The 24,097-nt window shown below is 42.7% G+C and overlaps 1 protein-coding gene and 1 pseudogene across 1 annotated transcript; both read right to left on the minus strand.

Annotated features, from left to right (window-relative positions):
- Positions 1-599: 599 nt before the first annotated feature.
- On the minus strand, positions 600-7,099 carry LOC116916444. The gene is made up of 3 exons (XM_032921690.2): positions 6,477-7,099; positions 750-784; positions 600-631 (listed from the first exon to the last, which is right to left on the minus strand). Exons 1-3 carry the CDS (start codon positions 7,097-7,099, stop codon positions 600-602), a joined length of 690 nt encoding a protein of 229 aa, XP_032777581.2.
- A 6,017-nt stretch (positions 7,100-13,116) lies between these two features.
- LOC123469834 lies at positions 13,117-14,436 on the minus strand (annotated as a pseudogene).
- Between the last annotated feature and the right edge of the window lie 9,661 nt (positions 14,437-24,097).

Consider the following 24,097-nt stretch of genomic DNA (forward strand, 5'->3'; position numbering starts at 1 on the left):
CCTTGCGGAAAAATAAAAATAGGAAGTGGAGCTATAACTGAACTTTCAAAACTTGTCAAGTTGCAAAATAAAAAGAAAGTTAGTGTGTCTGATTTAGACATTAAAGTCTTCAGAAAGAAATGTGGTTAGATTCTTACCACATTCCAGTTCAAAAGCTTTTGGTGTTCACTTCATTTACCTGTTTCTCTTTTATCTTTTTTTTTTCTTTCTGGCAGAAAAATTTCTCAATAAAATGTGCTCAAAGCTCATTGAACTTTCCCTGCTTCGTTATTCAATCGTTAGGGGAATATCTTGTTATGACCCTGAGGTTCTTCTGGTAAAGCCCAAGATTGCACTGAAGAGGAATGAGCTTTTGCGCAAACTCTTTGTTGCAGCAAATCGTCTCACTCATTCAGAGAGTGATCAATTTGAATTGTCGATTGCTCGAGAAAGCGCAAAGCGCTTCCGAAGAGCAATCTTGATTGCACACAATAAATGGAGGAGACCTCAACGGACCGTGTTGACACAGTGTATTTAGCTCCTTAAAAGAAAACAAAAATCCGTCCCTCTAGCGGCAACGCAGAGCGTTACTCCTCTCCCTATCGGCCTATCCTCAGACCTTAAGTCTTGGACCAACCGGGAACTAGAGGAACTAGAGATTAAAAATAGAAATAATTAATCAATAGATGGTCTGCTTAGCTCCAAACTTGGGGGCCGCGTAATAAGGTGAAATCAAAATGTTAGAGGAAGCGCCGAAGAGATGAATCAACGATCGCCACGAAAACCACCACGGCGACCACGGAAACTGTAAAACAGACAGAAAGAACATTTTAGCGAGGGCTGGATGAGGGTGGGATTAGGAGACCGTTGAGGTCTCCTCCATTTATTGTGTGCAATCGACAATTGCACCCAACCATTACGTCTACCTCAACGGTGACTTTAAAGCACGGGGCGCTCCAAGGAATTAAAGACGGCCCCAGTCACGGTGGGAGTGTCCAGAGAACGATGATAAAATCGTGCAAATGTGGACTGGCTGGACCAACTCGCCGTCGCCAAAATGGAGTCTATGGGAACACCCGTAGATGCCGCCTTGGAAGATGCTGCCCCCCACGTAGAATGAGCGGAAAAAACAAGAGAATTCACTCCAGCTAAGGAAAGATAATCCTTGACCCAACGGCCAACCGTTGAACCTGAAACCTGCCTATGAGGTTTACGAAGACCAATGAACAATTTTGATTGATTATTAGCATTTCTTAAAAAATCAGAACGGAAGACATATTGGCCCAAACAATCAACTGGGCAAATGAGCGTATTGGTGGCGCAAGCTGAAAGATTGAAAACCTCCAGACTTCTGCGTCTTACGTAGACGAGAAAGAGAAAAAGAAACGCCATCGTTAGAGAAAACAACCGAGTCTCTGGCAATGGAAGCAATCTCCGAAAACTGGAACAGGGTCGCCAAGGCTATGGATGTCACTAGTTGTTTTGACAAGGTGACGAAATTTAAATCTGAATTGTTTCCAGATCAGGACATAAAATCCAAAACGATAGCAGGGTCCCACATGCTAGAATAGCGGGGATTCGGCGGTCGAGAATGAAAACAACCTTTCATGAGCCTCGTAACTAATCGATGTTGACCGATTGGTACCCCCTCAACAGAATCACACGTACCAGATAACATGGAGCGATGGAGATTGATCGTGGAATAGGACTTGCCTTCACTATGAAGTTCAGCCAGATATTGCAGAATCAAATTTACAGAACCAGGCAAGGGATTTGAATTCCTTCTATGGTTCCAATGACACCAGGACCTCCATGCTGACTGATAAGCAGCTGACGTGGAGTCTCTCCCACATAACACAAGGCAGTCCGTCGGATGTCCGACAGATGTCGGGTTCGGATGTTGAGTACATATTTTTGATATCCTCCGGACAGCCCGATATCCGATTTGGATGTCCTATGGATGTAATGTTTTTTGGTTTTGACCTCCCTCAACAGCGCCGTCGGACATTCGAAGGATATCCGAACGGGCTTTCATTTGGCTATAAATATGACATGTATTGGAACTCTAATCTAGAAAAAACATTAAACTATATCAGTATTCGAACTCGGGTCTCTCGCACCATAATCGAATATTATTCCACTGTGCCAATCTATATATATGTTATTCATAATTTTCGAACAATACAATCGAATTGTTGTAAAACACTTGAGCTTTTTCGATAAAAATCACATACAGGATTTTTAACAAGTCAAGATGATGTCGAACTTAGGTTAAACCAGAAGTGTATAAATTGAAATGGAACAATTAAGGGTAAATACTTTTTGAATTTTAAACTTCAGCATGATTTATTAAGTTTAAAGAAAAGTTTTTTATTATTTGAAATTAAAATCACAAGTATACTTGCTTTGAATATTATTAGATGCCGAATAATATTTATTTTCTGTAAGTTAATTTCCAATGGCTTGGTTCCCGTAAGCTAAATGGAAAGCCTGTGCAAACAAACTCACGACTTACATATATTTTATTCATTTTTTGTAATAAATTTAAAAATAAACCATCCGGCAAATAGATAATTACTCCTTTATTTTTTCAATTTTTCGTATTAAATGCTGGACTTAAAATAAAAATATGTTCAAGGGTAAAATTTGAACACGGTTAAGTTTTCTCCTTTTGGAAACAAAGAAATTTTGACAATTAATAATGAAACTTAGTGATCGGCCCCAATTAGTTCTAATCAAGTTAACCGCCCCGCACCGATAAGGTGCATTCGGGGTTGAATTGAGGTGCCACTTTTTTAACCGGGGCGGTGCGGGGAAAAATTTGAGGTTACCCGTTTAAGCAATAAAAAAAATGCAGTTCTTTCGGTTTCAGAGTAAAAATCGGGGCAAGCGGGTAGAACGAGGTATTTTCGGGGTTGTTATAGGATAGATCGGGTCGAACAGTCAATCGATAATGTTTTTTGCATTGATGAATCGATTGATTGCAAACCAATTGATTGCAAATCCCAATTGAATTCGGGGAGAAGAGTTCTCCACCCTGAGCCACGCCTCGATGGCCCGAAATGAGAAACCCGATTTGCAAAAAAGCGACCCGATTGGCTCGAGGCCGATCCTTAAATAAAAATTGAAAATCTTCTTGGCTGTTGGAAGGAGGTCCGTAGAATATAATTTTCGCACATCCATTGCACTTCCAAGGTGACTAGCCGACGGACATCCCTGGAACCACCCATTGAGTACATAGATATCTAACGGATGTTCGGCCATGATTCGGACATCCGACGGCAGAAATATGCTATATGGGCTGTTACTTGCCAGCAATAAGTGGACCACGTCCTCCGAAAGGCCTTCCCCAATGAGCCGTCCCCAGACAACTTCCAGGCGGATAGTATCAATGAATTGTTGATTGTCAGCGGATGAGGAGCATTCAGGCAAGAGACGAGGAGATCCGGCCGGAAGCGGAAGATTCGGGGAATGTCGCAAGACAGATTCAACAGGAGGGGGAACCAAGGTTGGCTGAACCATAGTGGGCATACCAGCACCAGTTCCGCTTCCTCCTTCCTCATTTTCGTCAGACACCTGGCTATTGTAAAACCCCTACTTACTTCATCTTTAAGTAAATAGCTTTTACTCGATTAAGGGAAGCTGCGGACTTCGTTCGATGGTATATTCCCGTAAAATGTTAACATGATTCAAACAAGTCGATGAATGTCTCAAACGATTGGAGGCATACATACAGGCCGTAGCCGTATAGCCAGCGTCAAGCACAACAAAGACACAAATAAGACAAGTTTAAACGGGGAACGAGCAAGCCAGTAGCAGGTCGAATAAACGACCTGACACTTGACTCGCAAAGGGGTGAATCAACACTAGACTGGGTGAACAGCCCAGCGTTGACTAACGAAGAATTACAATTGATGGGGTTTTATACGACAAACAAAGTCAACGCGATCACCAACGCAAGGTGAGCGTAATGAAAGGATGGAAAGTAAAATGACTTGTTTCCAGGAATGAGAGGGAGGATATTTTTCCAAGAAAGAGTGAGCTGATGCATTCCTTACATGCCTTGGGGAAATGGGAGATTGCGTCCCGCAATCTAGCAAAACAAGACAATGACTGAAATTGGAACAGTGAGAAATGAAAGCTGATGGGAAACATCGATAAACGGAGTGTTCCAGAGCGTTCCAGCGAACGTAACTGTAAATAAAAATAAAAAGTGATAGCGAGTAGAATGTCAGCTCTTGGTTGTTCTTTCAGTGGCTCGATCTCTTGAACGTAAGGTAAATGAAGGCCCAGCAATGAATTCCGGTCGATAGAACTTCGTGGTTGGGATCGATGGTGATGATGATCCCATCGCTGCCACCAATATGTAAAACCCCTACTTACTTCATCTTTAAGTAAATAGCTTTTACTCGATTAAGGGAAGCTGCGGACTTCGTTCGATGGTATATTCCCGTAAAATGTTAACATGATTCAAACAAGTCGATGAATGTCTCAAACGATTGGAGGCATACATACAGGCCGTAGCCGTATAGCCAGCGTCAAGCACAACAAAGACACAAATAAGACAAGTTTAAACGGGGAACGAGCAGGCCAGTAGCAGGTCGAATAAACGACCTGACACTTGACTCGCAAAGGGGTGAATCAAAACTAGACTGGGTGAACAGCCCAGCGTTGACTAACGAAGAATTACAATTGATGGGGTTTTATACGACAAACAAAGTCAACGCGATCAGCAACGCAAGGTGAGCGTAATGAAAGGATGGAAAGGAAAATGACTTGTTTCCAGGAATGAGAGGGAGGATATTTTTCCAAGAAAGAGTGAGCTGATGCATTCCTTACACTATGAGGGCGAACGGGGGAAAAGCGTATTGAGCGAGAAGGCGTTCAGAGCAAATGCATCTGGTTGGACCATCCATAACACGAAGGTCGGCAATTGGGCATTCCATTTGTTCGCAAATGAATCGACTTCCGTCTTCCATACTGCTGACAACTTTCGGAAGGTCGACCGGCAGAGCATCCAATCGCTTGCGTCGAGTGATGTCCTGGACTGTTCGTCTGCAACGGAATTTAGAATGCCAGGTAAATGCGTAGCGGTAAGGGATAAATTGTGAGATTCGCACCAGCTCACTATTGAGGAGGAAATATCGCATAAGGCGCGTGAGCGTGTGCCTCCGCGCTTATTCATGTAACTAACGGCTGTGGAGTTATCGAGGATGAGATTTATCTCAAGATTAGCGGACTGCGCAGTCAGTGATTTAAGTGCATAAAAAGCCGTCAACAATTCGAGCTCATTTATATGAGGTAATCGATCCGATCCTGCCCAGGGACCCCCTTGAACAGACCCCGTCACACACGAAACCCCAACCGTGAAGAGATGCATCCGAATAAATGACGAGATCCGGATCTTTTTTAAGAAAACACAAGCCATTGGAAGAAGAGAGATTTTTAACCCACCAACGAATGTCATCGCGCGCAGAAGACGAAAGCGACACGTAGCGAGACAGGTCATAATTAAAGAATTTTGAATGGTAAGTGTAAGTGTGCCTGGGCAAAGGGTATAGTTGGAATGGCCCATGAAAAACTACCAATCAACGAAGATAAATCGTGAAGAGAGACGACACCTTTCAATAGGGACCGACGGCACATTTCCAACATAGAGAGGACCTTGTCAGGAGGCAACGCGAGAGAGAGCGCGATGGAATCAATCAACAAACCCAAAAACTCTAAAGACTGAGAAGTTAAAAGCACAGACTTTTCCCAATTGATAAGGAAACCAAAACTAAAAACCAAGTCGATAGCAGTCGACACATCTGCCATAACACCTTCACGGCTTTCGTTCATAAAGACAATATCGTCAAGGTAAATAACCAAATGAATTCCCTTTCTACGAAGGGCTCCGATAACTGGCTTTAGCAATTTAATGAAAAGTCGAGGAGCAGGAGAAAGATAGAGCGAGGCCAGTAAACTGATAGCAAATATCCCGCCAACGGAAAGACAAAAGGGGTTGATGTTCCAAGCAAACCGGTACCGACAGGTAGGCGTCTTTTAGGTCGAGTAGAACCATCCAATCCCCGGGACGGATAAGGCACCGTACCGAATCCATACCCTCCATTTTAAAATGTTCAAAACGAATGTGTGAATTTAAGTTCTTAAGATTAATGATTGGGCGATAGCCCCCCGGTTTTTTTGGAACCAGAAATATGCTGCTGAAGAATTTGCCGGACGACTCGGGAGTAGGAAAAACAGCCCGTTTAACAATTAATTCCGAAATTTCTACGTCACAGGCACGCTCCATCTCCGAGGAAATACTCCAATTTGTGGGGCGATTGGATTGAGATGGAAGCGACAAAAAATCTAGTGAGACTCCCATAGAAACCATATTCAAGATAAAAGGGTCCGAAGAAATAGAGCGCCACACGTGGGCAAACTGAGACAAGCGGCCACCTACTGGTTGATAAGGGTAACTAATAATAGCGGAAAAAACGGAATATACTGACTCAGATGCGCGTTGAGAATTGCTTCCAGTTCCGCGATGATTTCCGGATGAAGGCCCAGCAGATGATTTCTGAGTAGTTGCCCCGCCACTGCGAGCGAATTTATTGAAGGGACGTTTAGACGATTGAGAATGGCCGGCATTGCGCCCGATTTTGGTTATTTTATTCTCCTCATCAGTTTTCTTGGCCATAGCGTTGAGAAAATGGACACCAAATAAACGTGACCTTTCACGGTTCGAAAAGATTGTCGGATCAGACAAGAGATTGAGGAAATCAGGAGCCATCTGGCGGAGAATATTTTTCCACCGGTTCATAGTGACGTCACGAAAGGCTACTCCCCACAAACGAAGGGCCGACTCGATATGTTTTAGATGAGGATCGCTCGGCGGCAATGAGCTCCAAAGCTGAATTAAGGGGCGAGCAATGCCCATTATTTTGTAGTGGGTCGAAAGCCATGTTTTCTCGACGAAGTCGATCACAGAACCAGAGGAACCTTTCAACCTCTTCAATGTACGACCCATAGATTCGTCTAAAATAGGGCATTGAAGCGTGAACGAACCTTCGTACGACGGATTGCAAATTTCGCGAAGAGCCTTAGCTTCAGAAGGAGACAGCCCGTTTAACATCCACGAGCGAAGAGAACGGACTTTTTCACGGGAAAGCACAGTAGCCGTATCTGAAGCAAGAGACCGACGAGGAGCCCTAATGCGATCACTACTGGGGAATCTGTATCGCCTACGAAGCGGGGACCGTGAACGTAAACGATCACTTCGTCGTGCAGTACTGGCAGGTGAACGGTAACTGCGTGTAGAAGATCTGGAACGCGACCGTCGATTACGCCGTGGAGATCTGGAACTTCGTGAAGAAACCGAGCTAGAATGCTCACGTGATCGGCTATGAGATCGATCATACGATCTGATTCGAGATCGAACACGCGACCGGCCTCGAGATCGACCACGCGAACAGCTATGTCGAGCTGGCGAAATAGAAACCACTGAACGAGTCACGACACTGTTATTATTTGTTTTTTTTGTAAAGGGGGAGGGTAGACGGGATGATGGACACGACAGGGCAGGGTTGGGTAAGTCTAGACCTAAAAAAATACCTTAAGGTATTACGCTTTAAGGCAAGTTACAGGTCAGGACATTTTTGCAACCCCCAGGGTGGTGTGTTTTTTTTACGAAAGTTGGAAATTTAGGGCTTGGGCTTGGTAATGTTGCTTACCGAAACAATTTAGCTTATGTTCCAGCTGCCTGTGAATATTTACGTCGTTGTCTATGGCGTAGGTGTAGCGTTTCTGAATGTGATGCTGGAGATCGATATTCGATTCCAGATGAGGTGATGAATTATTGTGGTTTGCTTACGAGAAATTCTCGTTCATATATAAAACAAGTTTTCATCGAGCAATATGTGGTTTTTTTGTTTATTAAATAACTTAAAAAACAATAATTCACTTTTTATTATAATATATTATATTATAAAAATACGAAATATTTCGCAATTTCTTATCGGGAATCGAACACCGATCTACGGCGTCGCAATCAGATGCTCTACGCATATGCCATCGGTATCGATATAATTGTGCACAGGCAGCTCTCTTACTTATTTTGGGTAAGGAATATAACACAGCCAAAATCCAACATTTCCAATTGTCGTTTTTAAAAAACACATCACCCTGGGGGTTGCAAAAATGTCCCGACCTGTTACTTGCCTTAAAGCGTAATACCTTAAGGCACTAAAACAAAATTTCTAGACTTACCCAACCCTGCCCTATGTGTCCATCACCCCGTCTACCCTCCCTCTTAAAGAAAAACAAACAAAAACCCTTTACTTCGCCAATAGGTGGCTTTAAAAAATTAAATCAGTGTTCGGATTTTTGTGCAGGATACTGTACCAAGAATTTAAACTGGTCTGAGGATAGGCCGATAGGGAGAGGGGTGACGCTCTGCGTTGCCGCTAGAGGGCCTGATTTTTGTTTTCTTTTAAGGAGCTAAATACACTATGTCAACACGGTTCGTTGAGGTTGACGTAATGGTTGGGTGCAATCTCAATTTGACAGACTTTTTATATTAGTTGCTTCCAAGTTGAAAATGGATTTCGAAGCTTTTCATCCAGATTCAGCTCGCAATACTGAGAAAAAGAAGTTCAGACTGGATGCCCTTTATTCTTCCATTTTATTGCCCTGCGAATTTTTATTATGGTTATGATGAGCTCTACAGATTACTTCAAGATGCCCTCACTTTCTTCCAAAGTAATGCTCCCGTAGAAATGGGGTTTTCAATAAATGAAAACATGCTAAAAGAAAATAAAGAAGAAGAGAGTATTGTGAATCGAATGTATACTTTTTTAGCATTTATCTTTTCTTTATGTTTAATTACTAATCGATTGATTTGTTTGAGGGAGTACGCTTTGTACACTTCCTCTGTACTAAAAATATCATCTTCAATTCTAATTTTAGGTTAGTCTATGACTATGTCATGAAGGAAGGAGGTTCGAATAAAGTCACTATCGATCGGCAGATGCTTAGAGGGGCAAGTCTATGTGTTCTTTTGTGTCTCCTCCGTATACCATGATGTGTTTAAGGTATACGAGGCACGAGGTCCAACGCAGCCCTCCTAGTACCGTGTCCATGGTCCGCTGGAACGAGCTTTGGGCTGGGCAGAGACCGAACGGCATGACGAGGAAACGGTAGGATCCATCTGCGGCGGTGAAGGCTGTCTTTTCTTGGTCTTTTTTCTTCATGGGTATTTGCCAGTACCCAATTTCTAAGTCCATTACTGAGAATATCTTGGCTCCATGTAGCCTGGTCAACGCTCCATTTATGATGGGCATGGGGTATACACTAAATATTGTAACACTGTTCAATGGGCGGAAATCAAGGCCAAATTTCCAGCTTCCATCCTTTTTTTGTATCAATAGGGTCTTCGCGCTCAATGGCCCGGTGGCTTCTTCTATCACGCCTTTCTTCAGCATGTCCAGTGTCAGTTCTCTGTGGATGGCTTGTTCCTTCCACGACGCAGGGCGTTGGGTCTAAATAGGTGGTAGTAGGTCACCTTCTTTTCGCATTTGGCTTGTTGTACACGACACCCGGCGATGACACAATCATCTTCACAAAGTAAATGAATCGAAGACGACATTTACAGGATCGATCGAAATCAGATTGTTTGATGATGTCGCGTGGCATCTAGCGGCTTTTATGCATCGCTTCCTGTTCTAAGAACATTGGCGCAGTTCGGCAACTTAGCTTCGATATTGCTCGCTCCAATGCTTCTGGCCGTTGCACCCGCATGTGCTATTATCAATCACGCAACGACGCTCGCCTGCGAATACCAGGTGAACAGGAAGACCAGCACCAGCTGCACGCGGATAACACAATTCGCTTCATTGCATCCCAGTTCAATTCGTCGGCCATTTTGTTTTTGTTTTTTGCTGCTGCCTAGATAATGGGTGCTGGTCTTCCGTTCTTCAAAAATTGCGGGGTTTCTATCGTACGATGGTGGCCTTGCACTGAAATCGATAGTCAACTCATATCCCGTTTCAGCCGAAGTAATTAACTGGCATGTCACGCCATAAGGAGGGAAGAGGATAAGTTTGAGGTGGGGGAGGGGGAAGAACATCGAACATCATCCATCTGTCTAGAGGCAAATCTCTAAGGAGCTTATCAAAAAATGAAAAACAAAACTAAAAGACAAGCCAGAATGGCTAGAGATTAACAAGTACATTGTTCACCAGCGCCATACGACACGACTCGGCATAGGCTGACAGTTAAGCCCTGCCACGTCTTGGGATTTTCGCACATGCTCTCGAGCTCAAGGTAAAAACTATTTCTGCTTTTCTCGTTACATCACAGTCATATTGAGTCAGAAAATTATGCAAAGAGGAAAACAGAAACATTGATAAAAACAGTAATGGCTAACGAACGAGAGACGAACGAAATTGAACCACTTTGGTTCTCATCAAAGGTCACGTCCCGAGATCAACTGAGATAGCTTTGCATTTCGGAAGGAGTTTCGTCTAAATCATCAGTTTATACCAAATAGTGTACCACGAAATGTTTCTCTGCAAAAAATGTCAAATCCTTTCATCCAGTGAATGCAAAAAAAAAAAATCAGCAAAACCGCAAAAATGGCAAATATTGCTAGCCAATTTGTTCAACTTGGACAACGTAATGCAAACAAAAAAATCAATTTCTGCTGTCAGTAAATCAACTTCCCATCCCCTCACAAAACTTCATGAGTCAATGATTTAAGAGCTTACTTGTTGTTTCTGCTGGATGCACGAATGTCTGGACGACTAGAGAAAATAATTCACTTGCTGAAAGAGTTAGAGATGTGCTGAAAACAAAGTTCATGTCTCAGTCATAACAATATTGTCTCGATAAACAGGAACCACGTAAAAACGAGAGAGGGTGTAAATAGGTCTGGCGTTGGGTGTTAGCTGGATTTCATTTTCTGCGATGTTGCAACGTCCTAGTCGCTCGCCTTCTCTCCCGAAACAGTCAGTGTTGTCTCGTAGCGTGTCCTCGAACTCTTTGAAAAGTATTAATCTTAATAATTGCGCTAATACCTGCGATTTAAAAACCTTTGTGAGTTTAACTCACAAAGGCACGTTCTATCACTGATTTTATTAAAACTGACTTTTGACACAAATAATGGCGTCTGCTTCTACAAGGGGAAAAATTCTAACAACGGCTACTGCCGATATCGGCCACCAAGAAGGCTCTGCTTGGCAGCGCCCCTTGCAGCCTACACAAAGTTTACAATTATAGCATTTACAAGTCAAAAATAATAGGCTGTCTAACGAACCTTCCAAATTTAGAGACCCAACTTCAGACGGACTTTGACAATCCGCAACATCCTCCCCGCCAGAATCGCCAGCGTCCTCACGCGATTCTAAATTCTTCTTACGGAGCGGATTCTTCTTTCTCGTAGACGTAGTCTTCTCCACTGTGCCGATTCCGGTATCGTCGACGGGCTTGTCGATATCGGCCTGGACTTCTAATGGGTAGACAGTCTGGATGCTCCTGGTGGTTTCCTTACCCGAACGTAGTCGTAAAACAACCGCTCGCACCTTGCCGTCGGTTCCAGGGATCACTCCTGTAACAATGGCCGTCGGCCACGAAACACGTTTGATGTTAGGTTCTTTCAGCAGGACGATTTCGCCAACACGCTGAATTCTGGTGCTCTTTCCCTTGCGACAGTGAAATAACTTAAGATCAGCCAGGTATGACTCTTGCCACAGCCTCCACCATGTCTAGGCGTGTTCGCTCCTCTGTATGTCCAGCTCGATGAGGTCGTCACGGCTCATCTTCGTTGAGTCGGGTGACTCTGGTGTAGCTACAGGTTGTCTTCCGGTCAGTAACTTTTGTGGAGATAAAACTTCGTAGGAATGTGCGTCGCCAGAAACATAAGTGAGGACCGTGAATTCACGATAGCTTCAATTTCCACTAGTATGGTGTGAAGTTGGTCGAAACTAACCTTCATTTTCCCCAGCACCTTTCTTAGCGGTTCTTTAACGGAGCTGACCATCCTCTCTTAAAACCCACCCCACCATGGAGCTAGGCTAGGTGAAAACTTCCATTCTATACCCTTGCATGAGAGCCAGTTGGCTAGGGTAGGATCTTCCGTCACTAATTTTGCGGCACAAGTAAACGTTGACGCGTTGTCAATGTAGATAATTTTGAAATCTTCTCTTCGTGACATCATTCGTCTTAACTCGTACATAAAAGTTTGTGTTGTCAGATCAGTTACCAGCTCCAAGTGCACAGCCCTTGTGACTGCACAAGTAAACAAACACGCATGCACTTTCTTTTCACCAACATGAGTCTTCTCGTATCGTTCCCATTACTGTCTTTTTCAATAAGAATCACTTTTTCTAGCACATACATTGGGCCGAAGTAGTCGATCCCGATCACTTCAAATGGCTGCGCTTTCTTGGTTCGATCCAATGGCATTGCAGCGGTTTCTTCATTAAAGGGACGCGATTGAACCCGTTGGCACTTACCACACTTTTTTATGACACTTTTAATCCGTTGGCGTGCACGAATGATCCAAAAACGATTTCGTAAGAATGTCAGAGTGTTTTGTACACCAGCATGCTTCCGTTTAACATGATGATAGTGAATCATCTTGTCGACAATCCTCTCGTTTGATGGAAGAAGGAAGGGCGGATCGATGAGCAGTTCTTTTAGCGCCAGGCCTACTCTTCCAGTCACTCGGATGAGTTACTCCTTTGCATCCCAAATTGGTTTTAGTGTATCAATACCGTGGAGCAGTTTACTATGTGGTTTTCCCTTTTGTAAGGACTCGTAGATTTCTGCAAATGCTCTTTTTTGAATGAGTTTTAAGATGAAGTTCTCGGCGACGGTGATTTTAGTACCTTTTGCTACTATCTTTGTGGCCGTTGTTGGTGTTTGGTCTTCGATTGCCATTCATACTGGTTGTTCACCGAATCACATCTTTGGTTTTCCCGTACCGTATTCGATCTCCATTTTTATAAAACGTTTCAACACGTCGTTGCCTAGGAGTAGGTTGATCCCTCGCATCTCCAGTACTAGCACCTTCGCCTGAATTGTGGTCGTCCCGATGGTTATTGTCAGCTCCACTCTTCCTAGGGGGGGGGGATGTCCGCTGTGTGTTTACCATTACGATTTATGGGCCGCCCCACAGTTCTTGAGTTCTTGGGCCATTTCTGCTATTAGTTTGGGGGATATGATCGATACTGCTGCTCCTGTATCGATTACCGCTTCGGTCTTTTTTGTCGTGTCGTTTGTTCCAATTGTCACTTCTTCTGTCAGCAGTTGTCCCGCGTCGATTTTTTGCAGGGGTATCTCCTTGTCATCTTCTTCGTATCACGTGCTGATCATTCCGACGGTCGTGTTGTTACGTCTGCCGTCGTCTTCTTTCTTTTTCAGGTAGTATCTCGTAATGTGACCCTCGCCTTTGCAGTAGAAACCGATCAGCCGTCCGTTTGCTGTCCTTTGTGGGGGCGTTGCTTGTCCGTTCTGGCTTTGTGTTGTCCCGTTGTGTGCTCGGTTTCTCTTCCTTCCTCCACGTTTCTTCATCGCGACTATTTCTCCTTGTAGTTGTTGCACTACTTCTAGCAGCTGTTTGAGTGAGGGTTTCTCGTTGTCTCTGCTTGTTTGTTATTGTCTGTTTGCTGCTGCGACTCTTGTTTCCTCTTCTTTTCTCTTTCTCCTGCTAGCATGTGGACGGCCCATCCTTTGTTGCATGCTAGTTCAGCTGCTTCGGTGTGTCTCCTTACCGCTGCTAGAAAATCGGTGCAAGTTTTGGGTTGTAGGACTCAGATTTTCTCCACCAATGTAGGTTTTAGTCCTTGTAGAGGTGGTGCAGTTCTTCGGACATGTTTGGGTCCATCCATCGGCATAAGTTTATAAACTCGTAGTAATATTTGGCGGCGGGTTCGTTTATGCCTTGCTTGCGTTTCCGTAGTCTCCTTTCTTGATACCTGGCATAGCTGTCTTGTAGGAATTCTTTTATGAAGATGGAACGCATTCCGCTTATCGCCGGTGTTCCGGCCTGTTGTTGGATCGCTGCTACTGCCGCAGTGTCTCCCCACCCGTTGGGTGGTGTCAGGCATTGGAACCACTGTCTTGCTGGTACTTTGAGGTAAATGCCAAAGTTTACTCGTTTGTCTGCGTCGGTCCACCGGTTGTAGTCCACTAGCACATCGTATCGATCCATCCAGTCGGCAGCGTCTTCTCCTCCTTTGCCCAAGAAGACAGGGGTGCCTTGAACTTGAGAAGTCCGGCAGCCATGTTTGTCGTCGGTGGGCTGTGAACTGTTGGTTGGGGCGGGTGTCGTGTGTGTAGGATAATATCTACTTTTCTGAGTTTCTCGCAAAGGTCTCTAAACGCGACGTGCATCTTCCTGACCAATTAGACAAGCCTGGAATGTTTTTGAGATAGAAGTTTGTTATTACTTACCGTTTGAATCTCCACCATTTAACAAGGTGATGAGAATAAACTATGTATTTGTATACGACTTGCAGAAAGGGATTACAGTGACTGCTCCGACTGGTTTGACTTGGATTCTCTTTATACACTCTCGGGCGGATCTACACGATATTTTAATGTATTGCCATTTGTTCAAGCTCTAGTCTACAGGACGCTGTTGCTTCCATTCCATGTTATTCTACCCGGCTAAAGGCTATTGGTCTAGCCGTTCCAATCCAAGCATCCAGCCAATACAATCATCTAGCCATCAACAGTTTATACTATTAAGCGTGATCGAAGATAGGAACCTGAATGAAGATCCTTAAATTGTTAGTTCCAGTGCCACCACCGTGACTGTGGATTCGTGATAAGCAACCCAAAGCTCATCGCTAGAAATTTACCTTCACCTAGGTAATTGTCTGCTGACACTTTAAATCACTGTGCTCAATCGTGCTGGGGAAACGATTTGAAGGGCTAAATGCCCACTTGCAATAGACTGAATCCTGTGTTGAGGCTATCGGCAAGTTGGTGTAGCCATTGCAGGATTTGATTCAACGCCTAAAATGTGTCATCCAGCTGGAAGAAATACTCGAAATGATCTGAATCAAGTTTTTCTAGCTTTCTATTCGACTCTAATAGTTGTGCTGTAATACCTTGCAGGGACGCGACTTGCCTCGGAGCTCTCTAATCAACTGAACATTGGCTCTGGATTCCCACAATGATTTGTTCAGAACGGTAGCTTGCTGGTTCATAATGTGTATCATTTCCTTTTGATTCAGCATAAATGTTAGAATTGACTGTTTAATTCTTCTAGGTCTTGCTGTGTTGAAACACAAAAAAATCCATTTAAGAACTGATCCACCTCCGTCGATGTGACTACGTCAGTTTCTTGGGTTGATGTTTAAGGCTTCTTTCAAGGTCGTGAATTGCTCGGTCACGCTCTCCAGTTCCTTCGAGAAACTTCGTGATTTGTTGAAAATTCTTTTGGCTGCTATTTTTAAGGTCGGGACCCTTACTGCTTTTACTTGTCTGGAGAATTTTGTGTTGCAAGTAAGCTATTGCAACTCCAGCTGGCCCTAAATCGATGTCAGTCAGGATTATCCATGCTGATTCACTGCAAGCGACATCTACATGTTCTTTAAAAATTGTGTTTTCTCTCCGGATCAGTGCCGTAACCACTGGTGGATTTAAGACTGCAAACAGGAGCAGGAGCTACTGTGACGTTATCTGCTCTCGGGTGTTCAGTAACTGTCTCTTCGTCGTCTTCTACCGCTTGATGGCTGGTAACTATAGGTATATCTTGTGATTCAATTTCTTGATCTTCCTTTTGTTCTTTATCAGCGGCCTCCTCCGAATTTTTTGGAGCTATTCCTTGTGGAAGCTGCCATTCATTTGAAGGTTCAAAGAATGGCTTCATACGAATGACGTGTACAATATCCGTTTTCCCTCGTCCTGTTGCCGATTTCACCTAATAATTCACGGGCGTGGTTTTCCTCAACACCTTGAAAGTACCCAACCATCGATGAAAGAGTTTCTGAATGGTTTGTACACTACCGCTAAATTTCCTGATTGGAAGGATAAACCCTGATGATGTGAGTCGTATCTCTCTTTTTGTTTGTTATTAACCTCTTCCATTCTAGTTTTCACCATTTCTCTAGCTGTTATTAATTCGGTCAATAGGGGTTCTGCGTAATCTGCTGTGATTACGCCGTCTTCTGTCAACAATGGATTTGGATATGTGCCAAGCTCCAAGTCGATTCGTAATTTCGGCTCACGTCAATAGAGGAGAAAGATCGAGAATATCCTGTGGTTTCTTATCTGGCTGTGTTGTACGCGAAGCACACGTACTTTAGGATCTCATCACGCTTGTTAGTACTAACATACATGGAAAGCATTGCTGCTAACGTATGATTCATTCTTTCTACAGCCCCATTTTCTTGAGGATGATAACTGGATGTCGTTTTGTGGTTGGTGTCTAACTTCTTGACCACTGCTTGAGTGAACTCAGCAACGAAACATTTTCCTCGGTCAGTGATTATTTGTTCTGGAGCTCAATGACGTAGAAAAATTTGGTTAACGAAGAATTCAGTGTCATCATCTGCTTTGCCAGTTGGCATAGCTTTCAGCTCAACCCATTTAGTCAGGTAATCCCCTGCAACAATTATCATTTGGTACCCTTGTGAGATAGAGGAAATGGACAACGCAGGTCCATACCCCCTTTCTCATAAGGCCTTTCTAATTTAATGCACTGCAGAAATCCCGGAGGTCTATCTGGGAGCCCTTTTCTTCCTTGACAGCTCATGCTACTCTGAACGACAGACTACGAAGTAAAGACGGAAATCCCCTATACCCTTCGACAGGTGATGCTTGAGCTTGCCGCTAGGGCGCAGGTCATACACAATGGAGAGTTTTTCAGCTTTTTCCCCATTTCAGTACTGATTACGTGCTTCACACACACGGGATTTGCGGGTTTTTTACCGGGTGCCGTATTCTAAATTTTATTTCATAATAATGTAAGACCTTTGCCGATTGCCCATGCATTATTTTATAATATTCGAAGAAATCAGCGGTTAGTTTTAATAATGTTATATTTAACCCCATTTCCCCTCGATTCCATGACTCTTATGAAGCTATCGTGCAACACTGCATGGATCTTTAAGACACGAAAGTGAAAGACGCACCGAATTGTTTGTTGGTTTGGCTGACATTACTTTGTGTTTTCCTGGTCTGGCTTCTCACTTTAAGTTTTTCCGTGCTTGTCTGCAGTGTTTGTGTTTGTTTTACAGTGGAATAGAAAAGTATTAACAAATTGGGTTTAATATATTAATCAATGTTCATAGTCAAATTCTTTACATTGATTGTGAAGGATATGCCAGTATGCCTGTTTGTAATTGTATGCAGAAATGGGCCAAATGGATCGAGAAAAAATATGGAGCAGCTTGCAGGTGTGGGTGGTGGTGCTAAAATCACTGAAAAGAGAACTAGATTTTTTCGAACACCAAAAAAGGAAGTGCTACTAAAGCTGTGGGCCCAGAAAATACCAACGAAGTCACATGCTAAGTTGTTATATTACCATATGTAATAATTGTCATATTACTATTTGTTATATTTCCAATTTCTTATTTTGACTCGCAGATGTAGTCTCCTAATCCAATCCGGTGGTGAATTGAAGCTTTGTAAATTCTGCAAATTGGTTGACAAAGCATTAAAGCTACAGTTTAAACGCCACAAGACAATTCAAATGCATACCAAATTGAACCATAAGTATTTGAGCATGCAACAACTGTCGCAAAAGGTTGCTGCAAAGGTGAAAAAGGTTTCCATACTAAACATTCAAGTGTAGAAGAAAAACGCAGCTCAAATAATTCAAAAACATGCACTATATTCTAATAAAGTAAAGAAAAACGCGTCGTTTGGCATAAAAAATTAATTGAAGGATGTTTTGAAGTATTTTATTTTTATTTTTGGAAACGCTGGTATTAACATGGCATTTATGGGGAGAAAGTGGTGTACCTAATCATGTGAACGATACTTTAGCGCCCTGGGTGTAAGTATTTTACCAAATAACGAGTTGGAAGACGAAGTTCTATTGTGTGGAGATTCCCAGGACGATTTTCATAGTGAATCAGAGGAACAACTCAGCTTGATTAAGAGGCCGCCCGTCGTTAACATAGATTTGGAATGGGGTTCTTTGGCTGCCACAGTATATGATGCCGATTCTTCGTCTCAGACTGAATCAGAACATGTAAAGTGGTGTATGAGCCATTTCTCTCCAATATTACTCTAAATGGTTTGAGAGTGACAATAATGAGTACTATAGACGTGGTCGAGCTTCTTCTTCGTGAGAACCACAGATACGTTCTAACAGGAAAACTGAACCAAGACTGCATCGAGGTAACTATATTTTTTAGTTCTATGTATCATCATTTATTTTCTAATATTAAATTATCTCCGTAGCGCTTTTTTTGGATTATCCGAATGAGCGGTCGCTGTGGTGATAAACCAACTGCGGCATCATTCCTCGAATTATTTCGGCTGCTGACACTATATTACACAACCAAGAAGGTGTTGCGTGGGGCCAACTGGGACAGCGAGGAAAGAAATGTTGTCTTGACATCATACAGCTCATGCATTAAGAAACGATTCAGCAATAATAAGAAGCTGATGAAAGAAAAACGAGACTATTTCCGTGATATCCTATTACAGGGTATCATGCGTGAAATGGCTCTCGTAGACAGTGCGGGAAATGAAGACCTCTCTACCGAAAATGATGACGCCTCTACTACCACACAGACTCCTGCTTCCTCGAAAATAGATGTTCTTGATTGCGACATCATCTACTATATTTGTGGGTATATGGTACACTCATTCAGGCAGAAGGGTAGATGGGCGAACTCTTCGTTTTGTCAAAGTTGTCTCGCAACCGTAAACATCAGTCCAGAAGAACTACCACTGAATTTCACAGTTTCTCAACTGACCGAAATCAAAAAGCGCGGTAATCTGATTTTCTTCTCATACAAAATTTCCCAGCTTATTTGCGTTGTAGAGGAGAATTTTTTTAATTAGCTAAGCATGATCGTATTTGTATGAAAGACACATATGAAGCAATACTACTGTTAAAATCTGGGGCCAAACTGCCATTGATTGGATGCGTGATGCATCGAAAGAGTCTAATGTCGGACGTCATTTTCCAATATCTCACTTTAAGATTTCGAAGCTTTGACAAGAAAAAGTTTGTTGATATTGTCGAAAAGAAACGCGGTGAAACACACGCAAGGATGAAGATGAAAAAATTAAGAAAATTTGCTAGAAAATGAATTACAGTTTCTTTAAACTGTAACCATGTAATATTTACCATACTGCAATCATGTGATTGATATTGTGGTGTGTGATGTGATGATATTGTGATAGAATTCCAATTGAATTCAAATAAAAAAATGCTAAAATACTGATATTTTAACCAGATTAATTTTATTTTTATTTACTTCTTGCCTATACATCATAAGAATATTGCATAATAACAACAAACTAATATTATAATGTCTAAATATCAATATTAGTCGGCTACACCAATTCAATCTCAATTAGAGCCTCTTTGTGCTATACATTTTAAACGCGGCGCCTTCAGTTTTGTGTTTTGACAACAAACAGTGTTTCACGATTGATTTTAAAGATCCAAGAAACGAGTAAAAATGGGACATTTTTAAAACTAACCGTAGAGTTCTTCGAAAATTATAAAATTATTCATGGGTCATCAGGAAGGGCAAAGGAAAATTACGGTGCTAGATTCAAGAAATTACGCCAAGTAGATAACCCCGAAATCCCGTGTGTGTGAAGCCCGTAATCAGTACTGAAATGGAAAAATTGCTGAAAAAATTCTCCATCGCATATGAGCTGCGCCCTAGCGGCAAGCTCAAGCATCGCCCCAACGGTTCCTCTCAGGCTTATGGGACCGATTTCAGTCTTTACTTCGTAGTCTGTGTCTGAACGTAGCGAGTTATGTCAAAATTCATTTTTGGCCAAAAGAATTGACTGTTAATTTTGTGAAGAGCTTGATGCTTGACGCTTGATGCTTGACGCTTGATGCCTAAGCTTGCCTAAGATTGCCTAAGCTTGACGCTTGATGCCTAAATGACCGGGGAAATGTAATCGTTATAAGCTTGACAAAATACTTTCATAAAAATCCACAGGCACACATAATCACCTGTAATTCTTTCCATCTTCAAAAGTTTCTTTGTAGAGTTTTCCGTTGTACAGCACGAAGTTTTTCACTCTTTCTTTTCCATCCTCGAACATCGAGATTATTTCTTCTCACTCACGGTTTGCTGACAATGAGACAATGACAACTGAGACATCTTTTTTGGGAGAAAAGATGTCTGATGCGTTTGGTCCAATGGCTGCAACAATGAAACATCGATCATCTTCCATTTCTTCTATCTGCTGAAGTGGGTTTCGTGAGAGGCAGTTGCCGTTGCCGTGAGTTTTACCACTACCATACACGATAGATATATCGTTATATACTCCAGAAGCGAGAGACTCCAACGTGCTAAACGTCCGGCGAGGTTCCGCTTCCTCATTAACCAACACAAAGCTTGATGATCGGTGATCAATTTCACTTGGCAACCCCACCCAAAACATCGAAACTTGGTAAGCCACCACAGTAATGCAAGACATTCTATCTCCGTGAAAGAATAATTTGTTTCTGATTTAGATAGTAATCGGCTTGCGTATGCTACTGGTCTTTCGACTCCATCGATGCGCTGGGCTAGTACACCTCCTATGCCGAAACCGCAGGCGTCCGGTAGAATTTTCATCTGCAAATCGTAGTCTGGATGAGCTAGCACTGGAGTTGATGTAAGTGCTACTTTTAGAGCGTTGAAGCTATTACCTTGATCCGTTCCCCAAAATGAATGGAATTTCTTTCTTTATTAGCGATTTGAGCGGACGTATGATAGTTGCGGAATTCTGGATGTGACGTCGGTAATAGGAGCACAATCCCAGGTAGCTTTGAACTCGTTGGATTTTGTTTGCTTTTGAATGGCCTACTGCTGGAGATGGAAAATTTTTCATCGCAACTAGTTTTTCAGGATCCGTGCCAACACCTTCCTTGGTAAAGACGTGACCTATCACTTTTAATGTATCCTCAGCAAATGAAGAATTTAACTTAAAATGGTCAAAGTGTTCAGGTTGGCTTTTGCAAGGCAATCCAGCACTGATTGGAGTCGTTCTAAATGTTGTTCGAACGTTGCCGAGTAGACGATGGCGTCATCTAGGTACACCAGGAACGTTGTTTATCGATGTTCTGCTAAAATAATATACATTACCTGCTGAAACGTATCAGGGACATTAGATAATCCAAATGGAAGAGCACGGAACTGATATACTCCCTCCGCAGTTACGAAAGCTGTCTTCGGTCTATCCTTGCTGGTGACTGACACCCGTTTATATTCGGATTGGAGATCCATGCTGGAGAAAATTTTAGCCCTCTCCAGGCGGCTCAATGTATCGGGGTCAGGAGGTAGCGGGTAAGAATCCTTTACGGTCCCTGCATTAACTTTGAGATAGTCAACACAAAAACGCCAAGTTCCATCTTTCTTCTTAACTAGAACCACAGGCGAAGACCAAGGGCTGTCAAAGCATTCAATTATTCCCTGGCGTTACATTCCTTCCACCTGCTCTTGGATCACGGCTTGTTCCTTCCAGGCTCTCTTACAAGGAAGCTGGTAAATTGGAGGGTTAACTCCAGTGTAAATGTCATGCGACACCAACGTACAGTGACCCAAATCATCTTCACTAAATACGAAACAACTGATGGAATTCTTGAGAATCTTCAATACCTTAATCTTTGATCTCCGTGCAGGTATTTTCCAATTCTGCTTTTCAAATTATCCAATAATTTTTCGAATTTTTGATCCATTTTCTCAATCACACCATTTGTTCCTGAAGCCTCACCAGATTTTTCTGTGTTCTCCGTTTCTTGGAACTCTCCTAAAGTCCCCAATGTTACACTTTTTTCAGCCATACTGATTTAGGAGACCAATTTGTTACAGGAATATCCTGTAACATCTCGTCCTTCTACACGAGGGCGTGACCCGTAGACAGACTTCCCACATAAAAATTTTATGCAGTATCTCATCCTCAATCTGTCTTACTAGGACGTGCAGTACTGGACCGCTAAAGAATGGTATGAGGACGCGCTTAAGCCACGTTAATTTTTAAAAATAAATCCCGTCCCTCAAAAGACGTCTTATTTTGATTTATTTCTTTAAAAGCCACGTTGCCACAATTTACAGTGTAGTATTGGGGTTCAACTTTGTAACAATTACGTACACCACATCAAATCATAATCTAGGATTTCTATTTTCAATACGTAGTGATTGGTTAAGAAGAAGAAGCTCTGTCTATGATGCGGGACTCCAATGGGAGCGAAACTTTAGACCCCTTCGACATAAGACCCCAAGGGGGTCGACTTCAGACCCCCACGTTGCGACGAAAGACCCCCATCATAAAAAAAAAATTTGTATTCGTTTATTAATGGACAATGCAAAACCCCTAGCCCCCGACGCAAGGTCCCTGTGTTTTTTTTATTTAATGTAACCCCAAATTAAGACCCTGTGCCTTGAAATGTCTTCATATATTACCGACTTTAAGTCCCTGTCCCCCGACACAATGTCCCTGTGTTTTTCGCCATTAAATATTATCCCGACTCAACACCCTGTTTTCCAAATCTGCCAACAATTCCTAACTTTAAACCCCAGACACAAGTCCCCGTAATTTTTGCAAACGAAATATTTTCCCGACCAAAGACCCCTTGTTTAATCATTTTATAGTAACATCTACTTGAAGCCCCGCTTTAAAACCCCGAAATTTTAAATTTACCAAAAAAATTTTTCTTTTTCAAAACCATCTTTTCTGCCATACTTAAACAAAGCGGCATCATTTGTAGAGATTACCGACTCGAGAATAGATCGCACACTTCAGCTTTAAAATATCCTTTTAAAGGATCTTAAGACAATCATTAATACATCCAGGCATTTTTAGCAAAAGTGATTGAACAGAGAATGGATTACGGATAGTTGAATTTGTTGTTATTCGAATTTAATTTTATAGGTCAGATGAGATAAGAAAACAAATTATACTGATGAATAAATAAAAGTAATTCAGGGAAAATAATTGAAAATTTTAGCGACTGGAGTACGGCAATAAAAGCAGGGATTGCGGGCTAATCTCTCAAGTTGCTCGGCAAATTGGTGGCAGACCGTGTGCCCACAAGGAATAAAAATTTTTTTCTTTGGATTGATGGTGCAAATGTCACAAATGTGCGCTGGCTGAGGATCGTGATGGTCAGCAGCAACAACAGGAGGGGCCGCAATTACAGGCTCAACAACAGCAGGGGCAGCAATTACGGGCTCGACAACACCAAGGGCAGCGGCAGCCGCAACCGGAATGCGACGTGGTCGACCTCGAGGTCTTAAAGCCGGAAGCTCTGCAGTAGCAAGCTCAAAGGGCTCCTCCCGGAATTTGCAACTGGCGTGGGCGGCCTCGGGGTCGACGTAGTGGCGCTTTACCCTCATTTAAATTTTCAATGAGCATTCGACGTGGGCGCCCATGGCGCCGAATATCTGGAACTTCATCGACATTTTCAGCTGACAGCCGGCGTCTACGAACAGGTTGACGATGAACTGGAGCTGGCTCTTCAGCAATTATACCAGCCTGGCCCTCTAGATCGTCATTTTCTGGCGCTAGACGGGCCAGCCCATCAGCCGTTCTATCAAGCTAAAAAAAAAGAACAAGGCCGTTATACCAGAATAGAACAAAGTAGTCTAGCTGAATTTAACCATTGCCAGAGAAAAGAGTTACCTGATCGGGTTCGAAGAATTCACCCGCCACATCGAGAAACTCACATATCTTAATTGCGCCGGATGTTAGCTGTTCCGTTAAGGTCTTGATGCTACGGTCACCTCGCTTGTTTACCAAACGTTGTGGTCGACGAATCTGCTGCGCTGCCCGAATGGAAATGAAGTCCCTCTGTGTATTTTCATTAAATTCTTGAAGATGTTCTAGTGAATGAGGAAAAGAACGCATTAATAGTAAAATTAGAAAACAAATTGCAAACATGTGTAAAAAATTTACTTATGAAAGACCAGAAATTTTGATGATGCGGGCCGCA

Source organism: Daphnia magna, linkage group LG2, assembly GCF_020631705.1.
Source record: "Daphnia magna isolate NIES linkage group LG2, ASM2063170v1.1, whole genome shotgun sequence".
Classification (NCBI taxonomy): domain Eukaryota; kingdom Metazoa; phylum Arthropoda; class Branchiopoda; order Diplostraca; family Daphniidae; genus Daphnia; species Daphnia magna.

Bases quoted from the DNA above. Each gene is read 5' to 3' on its own strand.
- LOC116916444 (XM_032921690.2), bottom strand. From the start codon at position 7,099: ATGTTAAACGGGCTGTCTCCTTCTGAAGCTAAGGCTCTTCGCGAAATT. The intron at 785-6,476 runs GTCAGTATATTC...TCTGTTTTACAG, and splicing joins AATTCTCAACGCGCATCTGA to TTTCCGTGGTCGCCGTGGTG. The intron at 632-749 runs GTTGATTCATCT...TTTAATCTCTAG, and splicing joins TGGTGGTTTTCGTGGCGATC to TTCCTCTAGTTCCCGGTTGG.